Source organism: Pleurodeles waltl, chromosome 10 (genome assembly GCF_031143425.1).
Source record: "Pleurodeles waltl isolate 20211129_DDA chromosome 10, aPleWal1.hap1.20221129, whole genome shotgun sequence".
NCBI lineage: Eukaryota > Metazoa > Chordata > Amphibia > Caudata > Salamandridae > Pleurodeles > Pleurodeles waltl.
Window position 1 is genome coordinate 243,390,530 of NC_090449.1, and position 12,063 is coordinate 243,402,592.

Consider the following 12,063-nt stretch of genomic DNA (forward strand, 5'->3'; position numbering starts at 1 on the left):
CTCAGGTATCCTGTTGAGAGGGCATTGTGGGTTGTGTTTTCTGAATAACTACTAGTGTCATATTTGTTTTCATTTCTCCTTTTGGTTTATGTGTTTCAGTTGAACTTGGCCAGCCCCCAGACTGGCAGGACCTCTGTAAAGGCAGCGTTGTCAAATGACTATCTCTGATTAGTCACATTCCTCCAGTCTCACAGGTCAGTTCGTAAACAAGGAAGTAGTATTGAGCCTGGTTGCCTCTCACCAGTGACTTGTAGCATCCGCTGTTATCTGCATCTTCATTTGTCGACCCCAGCGCCATGTACACAAAGGTGAATATCCACCTACTTGAAGAACTAAGCTTCTTTCTTTCTCTTCATGAACCAGGAAGAACAAGCACAACATTGAAAAATGAAGACGTTTGGAATTCATCATAATGCGCTGGCCTATTCCATGACAACGTTGGGTGCTGGAATGATGAACAGTGTCTTCAATTTTTATTATGTGAAGCTATTTTTAAATCAGTACAAGATTTCCGAAGGAGCATTTCATCACGCACAGGTGAGTGTTCACTGTATTGTTCATAGAAGATGCCACTGACACAGGAGCAGGGTTCCCTCACAGGAGCCAAATGACAGCCAAAGTACAATCTAAGGCCCTGATTCCACTTTGATTGGTGTTTTCCAACCCCTGTGGTGCAGGGGCCGGTAATCTGTGTTGGGTTGTATATACCACACCCAGTGTGCATTACATTCCTCAGCCCTGAGTGAATTTCATCTAGTCAAAAGTGGCAGAATTTATCTGGGGAAAAAGTATGGTATTTATAATAACAGTGGATTTTTGTACAGTAAGCACCTAAATCCGCACAAAAAACACGTTATTCCCCAAGGAATTCAAAATAGATGTTATCGCTCCAGCTAAATTCCGAACCCCATTGCATCGCATTTTATTGGGTACAAAAAATAGCTCCTACTTCTTTGGCCTACTTGTAATCGGGATCACTGTGGTGAGCTGCAATAACAGTCTAAGCAGTGAGCTGCAATAACTTTGATTGTGTTTTGTATACACGTCACCCGACAAACACTCCCTATCTACTGTTTAATGCTTCAAGATCATTTTAAAATGTCTCTTGGACAGGCATATGGCCTTTTCATCTCTGGGTACAGAGGCGTGGTACAGAATGGGATGTCGACAAAAATCTGACAGTTGCAATCTTCCAGTTCAAATGCTCAAATATATAAAGGCTTAGGCCCTCTTATTGTGAAAATAAAATACAATTTTGTATTTCACTGTAACAGAAAGCTATGCCTATTGATGTTTTATCCTAATGCATGTAGCTTAATCCAGAAATCCTTAAAATGTCGTTGCCTTCATTGCAATTATACCATTAACCCTTCACTCTAAAATGCTGTATCTTGTTTGATTAGATACAGCGTCTAGTTCTCATCATCCATTTCCTTTCTCCCGAGTTTTTTTTCTAACTCTTGATCTTCACACAGACTGTGCTGCTGCCTCTTTCGGGCATCGTGAGTAAGTAAATATATTGGCCCTCTATTCCTGACATCAAATTACTAATTGAATATAATCTCATCACCTAAAAGAAGCAGAGCTGTCTCAGGCCTGTTTTAACAAGGAACCTGACGCACGTGCGCGCCTAAAGTCAAGCCTTGTTAAACTATTATGTGCACCCAAAGACAAGCACAAATAAACTATTAAATTAGTACCAATACAATTTTGCCTCTGTCTTTCTCCAGTCATCTCACTGTGAGATTCCCATATCCCCCCTCTTTTGTATTTTTGATCTTCTCACCTCCTAAATATGATGTTATGTTATTGTAATATAGTTTGGCGGTTTTCTTTTTGTTGGTATTTTAGGGATTATGGGGAGAATTGTAGAACCTTCCACGTAACCAGTGTGAAAATTACCTATGTCCTGGGATTTTCCCTGCAGGCCGTACAGATAAGGGCGCGGAGGGTTGCAGGACCGTACACCTAAACTGTTTTAGCTGTGGCATGGTTGTCTGATGCTCTAGGAGTCACAGTGGTGCTCTGTTTGGTTGACCAGACTGGTACCCGTTTATACAACATAGATGGTTCTGTGACAGAGAACATGCAGTGCAGTATTTGTGAATCATTTCATATTGTTTGAGAGTCTGGTCTTGCTGAATCCTCCCTGGTTTGTTCCCTACTTTCCTGAATTGAGTCTCATGTGCCTTCATTTAACCCTGTTTTCTGGGATCCAGATGATTTAGCAGTCCTTGTAGCTCATCATAGATTTGCCACGGCTCTCTGTTATTTTAAGCCAAATTTAAGGAACATTTGTCGTTTTTGTAGATATGATTCTATGTTGTGGATCTCCATGCATCTGTTGTCTTTATTGTATTGACCAAGGTTTTCTATACTCATATTCCCAAACCACTGTTTCCCATGTTGGTGGTCCTCACAGCTCTGTTTCATCCCAGCCCTGTATTTAATGTGATCTGCGACTTCATGTAACCATGTTTCTCTGCCTCCTCAGCATTATCATACAGTTGCACCTTTTTGCAGTGTCAGGAATTTATTGGCCCAGATATCCAGGCTTTTGCCGCTTCTGGGCTCATGTGTCTTTCCTGACATCTCTCTATCAGGCCAGTTCTTTGGGGTTTGCTTGTTGCAAGGAGTTAGATATTACAACACTTGCTGCTGCCTGTGGAAACCCAGGAGCCAGGTACTATTGTGAGCACAATGAATAACTAAGTAAGTCGTCTTTAGGCTTTGTCATTCAGGAAATGAAGGAGCTGACCAGTCAAACCACACTGCTTAGTGGTGTAATGGAGGAGAACATCTACTTCAGACAGTATATGTCATAGCTGACAATAAATACCTTGTTCAGCACTGTCATTCTTTAAAGCCAACGACATAAAGCTTTTATTTATTTTATGATAATGGATGTTTCACTTTAGGTTTTATGGCATTGATAATACTTCAGAGTATGTATTGCATTACACTGTAACTCGCCCGTGCTTTGAAGAGAGAAAGCCTGCAGCTAACAAATGATACAGTCATGATTTGCACAAGACCATGGCTAAATACATTGTCTGCTGTCAAACTCCTCTTTCTATTCTGGAGTGGCTGTCATTAAAAAAATAAAATAATAAATCCAGGATTTGTAAAGCACAGCAAATCACCTGTGGGGGTCTTAAAGTGCTGAATTGAAGGTATGGGGAGATTAAGTGATTTGCCCAGAATCACAGGTTGTTGAGCTGATGCTGAGACTCGAACCTGATTCCCTCAGCTCCAAAGTCAGCAGCTCAGGCTGTTATGCCACATCCTCTCCCTTCTGCTTGTCTTGAGCCACTAGCAGGTCTACTGAATTGTCTGGACAAAGCGGGGAAGGCTGAAATCACTGTGTGCTTCAAGAGTGACGATGGGAAAGCCAGGGGCATAGCTTGATCAGTAAGATTTTTTTTTGGTGGGGGGAGTTTGAACTTCTGATTTTCCAACAATCAACAAATGCATGAGATGGGCCTTAAGGGGCAGTGAAAAGGGAGGGGAATGCGGATTAGTAGGTCTATGGAAGTACTAAGTGAGAGAAAAGGCAATACTTTGTAAAATAACCAACATTTTTGAGGACTTTCAAAAAGAGAGAATGAGAGTTTGTGTGCGTTTTTGTCTGTGTGTGTGTGTGTGTGTGTAAAAACTCCTAGTGAAATCCGGCAGAGGCTCCCATCCCGACTAAAAGCACCTTAACCCAACTGTTTATCAGAAAATACATGTATTAGTTGGGTGTAACAACCCAGACACCCCTCTGAAGCTATGCCCTTGGTTTCAAGTTTCAGGGTTATACCCCCTGAAGATACACCCCTGGTGAATGCTATGAGATGGTGGATGATGTTCATGGCTGAATCGATCACTTATTCTTGTTTAGGCCACTCGTAGAACGGGTGCTGGTGGTCTGCAGAATGCTGTTCACTGCTGCATCGCTGGAGTTAGCATTCATCACAGGGCTATGGTCAAAAGAGATGTTTCTCTAGCCCCTTTTATCCTCTGGAGGAGATTAATGGGTCGACGCTTCCTGCTTTAGGATAGGTGCAGTAGCTCACAGCAGGTCCCTCACCACCAGAAGAATGAGCCTTCAGACAGGGTGACAGTGACACACACCTCGCGCCTGCAATCATTCTCTTTGTTGAGCAAAATGCTTGAAGTCCTGGACTATAGGTGTAGTGGCTCATAGCTGGTGACAAGTCACCAAGGATCAATGATGCTGATGGTAGAGGCTGCACACCTGCAACAATATTTGACCTTGAGCACATAATACAAGAAGAGCAGCATCTTCGTGGTAGGCTGGTAAGCACGACAAAGACTTCAGTTTTAGTTTGACAGTGGTTTTAAGTACCTCATACTCTGGATTTTCAAAGGCAGTTATTAGTGTTCCAGGCAGTCTACCTCTTTCTTCAGGTGGACTAAGTTAAGAGCTTGCTGTCAGTCCTGAGGGTGTAGTCCATCCTACATAAAGGGAGACTGCACAACCTCTTGTTCGCAACTTCATCTACAAAGGTATGTTGAGCTACTTAAGTAAAAGATGAACCATGGATAAGGCAAATGGCTCAGCCTATAATCAATCTTGAGGCTGTGTCTTGAATCCAACTGTCCACCTAGATACAAAGTTATCCATAAACTTTAGGATGGTGTTCAATTCTGAAAAAGTCCGTTTTCTTTTCAGGTATACCACAGCTACACAATAACCAGCTAAGGATGAGCTGTGACTCTTAGTTGTGTTTTGGTTTCTCATTACTGTGTGGCCAACAGGTGATGTTACCAGTGTCTTCTGCTTCCAACAGAACATAACACACTATTTGTGGAATGGGTAGGCAGCCTATGTCTTTTGTATAAGGTGTGCATCCTTGGCCATAACCTTACCCTCTTCATTGCTCTGGTTTTTGCTTTTGTTAGGCCCATGCTCAACTCCTGGAACTTACTTCATGCCTACTACAACAAAGGATCATTCCTGCTTCTTTCCTTTGGATATGCATTCAAGTCACTTGTCTTTACAAAGAATTCTGGGTGTAGGAATCCGAGGAGACATACAGTGGGGCATGCAGTGAGATGATGAGACAGCAGCTTAGGCTACCAATTAATTCTATGGAGCACTGTAAAACTGTAAGGGCTACATGCATCCATGAACCCCACAGACAAATATCCCAGCTTTCTCATGCCCTAGCATGCTCATGCAGAAACCTTAATTTAGGTGGAATTGTGGCTCAGCCATGACATACTACAGAGGATCTCAGTAAAAGGAAACTTTATAGTTACTTTGGGGTGGGTGATTTCTGTAATTCTAAGGAGGGGAATTCCAAGAACGAAAGGTAGAAACTGGTGACTTCTCTTTTTAAGATGAGAGGATGTGAGGAGGACACATAGAAAGGTTGGTCAATCTACTTGGGAGAACAATGGAGCAGTGTTTTGGGGGTAGGTAGTAGTTGATAGTGAGGCAAATAAGTACTGATGAGGAGATAGAGGAGTGGGTGGTTAATAGATTGTTACTAGAGAGGGGAAGATAGGTTGTTTGGGTTGTGGAGTGGAGGAGGGGAGTGGTAGATGTTTAAGATTAAGTAGATGAATGGCAGAAGGGAAAGCCTTGGTGAACTAGGCATGCTCTGAGAGAAACAAGACGGATGTCATCTATTTTTTATGCTGGTTATTGGGTCGGGGGACATGGTTAAAGAGAGGGACAAGAAGACAAGGCAGAAGGGCTGGTAGTATTTATAGGTGAAGAACATGTAGGTAGAAGAGAGAGAGGGAATACTAATGAAGGGCAGAGTGACGGATAGTGAGGTTAAAGTGAGACGACAGAATGATGGGGGTTACAGAGTGTGTAGGTCAGGATGGAATAGACAGTATTTTAGGAAGGCGGTTGCCAAGATAAGGGATAGGGTGGGCAAAGGAGAGAGTATGGCTATGACACAATTGGTATAAGGCAAGTAAACATTACAGCTTTGGATAGAGGGAGAGGAAAAAGGAACTGCCAGTATGGTCCTTATTTCTTTAACTTTGAATCCTGTGATGTCATTATTCTCCCTAAGCCAATCATAATGTCTCTTCCACAACTTTCATGAATAACTCTTCTCATGGGTTCACATGATGATGGCTCACCACACCCATCCACGACAGTTTAACACATACATTAGGAAACAATTTGGTTTATTAGCTTTTTTAAACCCAAAACTAAAAACATCTTATTAGACCCCATGCTGCGTATGTGATTAGCAACTAGAGGTTATTATCAATGAGATATCTTTTCTTAAGTCATGTAATGCTCCCTCTACATGAGACACATTACTCTAGTGGCAGGCAATTATCGCTTGATAATGCGACCTTTACTATCATTAACACTACGATAGAAGCCTTTTAGATTCAAGTTTACAGTCCTTTTTTGTCACAGCCTAAGCAAGACACTTTATGTACTGAGAATCAGTATCACTGTGTATTTAACTCAGGCAAGCAATGCTTTAAATTATCTAAGGTCTCTATCTTATAAGTTCCAGACTTGCTTCCACAAGTGTTCTGAGACCAATTTCCCTTGTTCTCTGCTTCCTTTGATCTCCACAGAGTTCTCTAAGTGAGCTTCCATCTTTTGATAAGAGATACCAGCATAAGCTTGAAGTTTACAGAGAAGTATTTACCTCGTGATATTTCCCCACATATAGAAAGTTGCTGACTCTGAAAACCATCAATGATGCCAGTGTAGCTTCAAAAAGTCTACTTCTATGTGGGAATTGTCTCTCCTCCCAGAAGACATAACACCATTCTTGGTTCCTTACGTTATACAGTATTTTTCACTAGCCACATGCCCAACATATTTCACACTCTGTCTGCATGTTTGCTTAGAAGAAGCCATACCTAAGCCCCGAAGCAATATAAGACTTAATTCCTGGGTGTCTCCGTTACAAAGAAATGTCGCAAAGGTGTAGTACCCCAGGGACAGGCATCACAGCAAAAACAGCTAAATTGGATAGGAGTGCAAACATGCTAATAATTGTAGCCAGAGGCAAAAAGGCAGGTAGTTTACTTTCCCTTACTAACACATTTCTCATTGCACTTTCGGCATTAGCGTGAAAGTAAAAGAAACTTCCATAGCAGATCAAGTCACACCATAGCATGATACAGTGTGACAGCTATGGCGCCCCACCCTACTAAGTGCAGTTGCTGTTAATCACAGATCTTGTTTCTGCAGAATGTTGTTATCCAAGTAAAAACTTGCCAGGTATTCTGTTATGCGCACCCAGTATCAAGCATTAGTTCCACACTCACACATAAAATAATTGAAATAAGTAAGGGATAAGCTTTCTGGTTAGGAATATGTAATCTAATTAATTTAAAGAGTGTTATTTGTTTCTGGATAAGAATTTCAAGTAAGCTGTTGTATTACCAACACATTTGTTTGTGGGCACATTGTCTTTTTCCTTAAAAGGCCCACATCAAGAGGAAATATATTCTTCGGCAATTCATTTTATCAGTTGTTGACAAGAATTAAATGGCTGTATAATCAAAGATCTAGTGGTGTAAGCTTTTCTGTTGAGGAAGGACTTGTGGAACAGTGGTAAGTGCTATCCGTGCTTCTGTTGCTGGGGGAGATGAGGATTTTTCACAAGCACTGAACATAATGTAGAGGAGAGAGAAAATACACAATTAGAAAGAATCTGGAGTTCCTTGGTAAGTGGGCACTGGCACAAAAAGTGAGCTTCAGTTAATAAGTCAAAAGAATCAATACACTATCCACTTTTTAATTTAATAAATATTTTCAGAATTCATTACACATTTGGAATTCTGCACAGATACAGACACTGATCCAACTTTGTTCATCAGTCTGTGAATGTTATACTTTTGTTGCTATTTGAGGCTGCACATTCCCTAGAAGTACCTGGCATCATTAATTAGTCACCGAATGGGAGCATTTTACAGGTGTGATTATACATGTTGCTCTGTAGCAATGTACTAAAAACATAAATGTTAAGGCAGATTAGGACAGTGCAGCCAATCTAATCTGATCATTGCCCATCTATATTTACCTCCCAAATTCTACATGGGCTTCAGCGTGATATTATTTTCTCAGTACTGTTCTTCCCCTATGTCTGTTTCAGGACTTTTTGAATTAATTTGATCTATTTGTCTCTAAACCCCTTGCTTAGGGAGGGTTGATGGCTGCAGTTATTACTTGCTATGCTTTCTTCCACTTTAAAATGCTCCTATCATGTAATGTATATGTCACCCTTCTATCACCCTACATCGCCTTAGTTCATTCCTTTCAACATTAGGGGCCAGATGTAGCAAAGGGTTTTACCCATTCTGTGTCTATGGGAAAATGTGTTCGTACATATGGCCCTAAATGCCTTGCCTCAGTGTCAGTATCAGAGCTCTTGACTTTCTTCAACAGTTTCTAAACTTGCTGCCCATTTCTGTCACTAGATGTGCTTGGTGAATAACTCATCTTATCGGAGGGGAAGAACTAGGATGCCTGTTGATACAATTGTTTGTTAATATCTGACATTTTAAAGTTAGCGTACTACATATTTAATCAGGTCCTTTTCATACAAAAGTCACTGCCACTGCAGAATTACCTCATTATGACTGAGAGATAATTTGCCATCCTTATCTTTGGTCTCCAGTGGGCTGATGTAAAACCACAAATATATTGCAGACACAGTTGTTGTTGGCTATCCTTGCATGAAAGCAGTACTATTCATTCATGTTTGCATGAATAAACCGAAGGCTGATGTGTTAAAGAGTTGAGAAACTTGTACCAGCACCCCTTCTTTAGCAGCAAAAGGAATCAAGGACACTTGCCTGAGATCGTGATGCATTAATTCTATGTAACATTAGGCAGAATACATTTAGACAGCGTGCACAACTCTCCATGTCCCCTTTACTTCATTTCTTCATCCTCCTATCCTTAACAATACAATTTCCATTAATATGTCCCTATCGCTTCCACCTAGCTTCACTTCTAAACCTTTTTCTAAATTCTTACCCAAACCACTTCACTTTCAGACTTATATTACCTGTAACCCTAAAATGAACTGTAAAATTACCTTAAAGCTAACCCAAATATTATTCGTAAACTTAAATGTACACATAACGGAAAACTTAACAATAAAGAATTTTGAGTAGTGAATAATATATTGCTAAATTTAATTAAGTGAAAACAATAGGGTACCCCTAAGAAATGTTCAAGAATTATTACAGAGATATTAATTAAATTATTTTCAGTTAAAATTTCAGTCAAAAACTGAAGAGTCATAAAGAACAAGTTACTTACCTTCGGTAATGCCTTATCTGGTAGAGACTATCTAGCCGCAGATCCCTTACCTTAGAATTTTTCCCAGGCATCAATCTGTATCCAGAAATGTTTCTTGAGCCGCACCCCTGCGTGTTGGTAGGTGGTGCCATTCAGCTTCACATAGCACTGTCCACGTCGTCCGACCCGGAAGTGACATCTGCAGTGCCTATCTAGGTGCCACACCAGCGATGACATCAGTTTCTTTTTGGAACTTTCCATGCCAGGAGCACAAAGCCAAAAAGAACACGGACCACACTTGATGAAAACTAGGACCCTGAAAGGGAAACAGCCCTGCCCCTAGAAATCTGTTTGCGCAGCAGATGGGTGGGTAGGTAAGGAATATGCGGCTAGATGGAGTCTCTACCAGATAAGGCGCTACTAAACATATGTAACTTCTTCATCTGATAGACACTTATAGCCAGAGATTCCCTACCTCAAAATATATACCCAAGCAATACCTCCGCGGTGGTGGGTCTGTGCAACAGATTTTAGACCAAAAAGTCCTGCAGGACCGAACGGGGAAACTGCACATCCCTACGGACCGGACTGTCCAGGGAGTAGTGTTTGGTAAATGTGTTCAGAGATGCCTACGTAGCTGCCTGCCAGATGTCCAGGACCGGAAGTCTGGGTGCTAACGCAGTGGTTACAGCCTTGGCTCTGGGGAGTGAGCATGCAAACCCTCAGGGGGTTGCTTTTTGATCAGTGAATAGCAGATTTTAATGCAAAGCACAGTCTATCGGGAGATGGTTCGTTTCTGCTCAGCCTTTCCGTTCTTGCATTGACATACCCCGCAAAGAGTTGATCGTGAACCTGGAACAGTGTTGTGCAATCAAGGTAGAACGACAATGCTCTTTTTGGGTCCATGTGCTGGAGTCTCTTCTCTTCCTTGAAGGGATGTGGCGGAGTGTAAAAGGTAGACAAGGTGGTGGACTGGCATACATGGAACTCAGTGACTACCATAGGCAAGAAGGATGCTTGAGTCAAAAGGACCAGTTTGTTGGGGGAAAGTGATATGTAGGGAGGTTGGAAGGACAGACCCAGTAGCTTACTGGCCCTTTGGGCAGATGTAATTGCCATCAGAGATGATGGGAGAAGCCAAAGAGTACAAGAATGAAGAGACTCAAAGGCAATACACATTAGGAAAGTAAGAATCAGATTTAGGTCCCATTGAGGCATAACAAAGGGAGCTGGGGGAAACGTGTTGCAAACGTTTAAGGCGCCTATGTACAAAAGGGGTCTTGAAAAGAGAAGGTTGATCTAGCAGCCGTGGAATAGCAGAGATAGCAGAGAGAGAATGTTTTATGGGTGCCCAATGCATAGCGCTGCTGGTCTAGGTGAAGAACAGAGAGGAAAACAGAAGAGATCACCTGTTGCTGAGCACACCATTCCACAAATTTCTACCAACAGCAGGTGTGTACCATCTTGGTAGAGGGGCACTGAGCTGCCAAACTAACATTGCAGACTTTGGGTGGATGGTCAAATGCTGTAAACTGTTGCCACCAAATCTCCACACATGAAGGTAGTGGGGTGGACAGGTTTGGGTGGAGAACCCTCTTCTGCTACTGAGACAGAAAATCTTCCTGAAGGGGCAGCCTGATCAGAGGACAGATGGCCATGCTCAGCAGCTCGAGATACTAGACTTTCCCAACCCAGTATGACTGCACAAGGATGTCTTGGGCCCGGCCTTTCCTGACTTTCTTGAGAACTCTGGGCAGGATTGGTAGGAGCGGAAAGGCATACAGGAGGTCTGAGCTCCACTCAAGATGAGAAACGTCTCCAAGCTAGAGCCGCCTTGGAAACTCCAGAACTGCTGACATTACACATTTTTGGAGGTGGTGAATATATGTAACCAAAGCTCTCCCCACTCCTGAAAGAGACCTTGCACCACCTCTGGCTGGAGATGCCATTAGTGATCCGCAAGATATATTGGGCTGAGTTTGTCTATCTTTGCGTTCAGAGATCCCGCCAAGTGTTGAACCGCCAGTGATATGCCCTGATGTTCCAGCCATGTCCAGAGGCACAGGGCCTCTTGAAAAATGGTCCACAACCCCATACTTCCCTGTTTGTTGCAGTACCACATGGTGGTGGTGTTGTCTGTGACACGTGCACTAGCTTTCCCCTGATGGAGGGTAGAAAGGCTTTCAATGCCAGCTGGATCACTCAGAGCTCCAAAACGTTGATGTGGAATCCGGATTCTGCTGGAGACCAGAGTCCTCTGATCTCCACCTCTCCCAGATAGCCATCCCATCGCAGGAGTAATGCATTCTATCACTACTGTCCGATCTCGTTGGGGAAGAGAGGGGGGAAAGGAGAGAGGTCAGCCGCAGACCCAATCGCGGTTCGTTAACTACCACTACAGGTCTTCAGTAGTGCCCTCCAAGATCTGGACCATGCCAGAGAGGTTGCCCTGATGCTGGGCCAACTGAAATTCAGGTCCCACTGCAGAACCCGCATATGCCAGCAGGCATGTGTCACAAGCAGGATGCAGAAGATCATGAGGCCCAGCAGCATCAAAGTCAGTTTCACCGCAACCCCAGATGAAAGCTGAAACAACTGTATCATAGCTTGTATATCCTGGACTTGGCATTCGGGAGGATAAGCCCAATACCGCACTGTGTCCAGAACACCTCTGATGAAAGGGAGCGACTGAGTCATGTGTGACTTTAGCACATTGACAGTGAAACCCAGCGAGTGCAGGAGGTCTGCCATAGTCTAGAGGAGAGAGATGACTGCCGGGATTAACCCACCTTCAGCAGCCAATTGTTGAGATG

The 12,063-nt window shown here is 42.7% G+C and overlaps 1 protein-coding gene across 4 annotated transcripts in view; it reads left to right on the forward strand.

The window, feature by feature from the left end:
• LOC138261395 (transmembrane protein 180-like) overlaps positions 1-12,063 on the forward strand; it is a 177,041-nt gene that overhangs the window by 47,345 nt on the left and 117,633 nt on the right. For all 4 annotated transcript variants that reach the window (XM_069210308.1, XM_069210307.1, XM_069210306.1 and 1 more), the window contains 2 exons: positions 100-194; positions 364-537. In XM_069210308.1, the coding sequence (XP_069066409.1) occupies positions 388-537 (150 nt within the window). In that variant the 5' untranslated portion in view covers positions 100-194; positions 364-387. The remainder of the gene's footprint in view (positions 1-99; positions 195-363; positions 538-12,063) is intronic.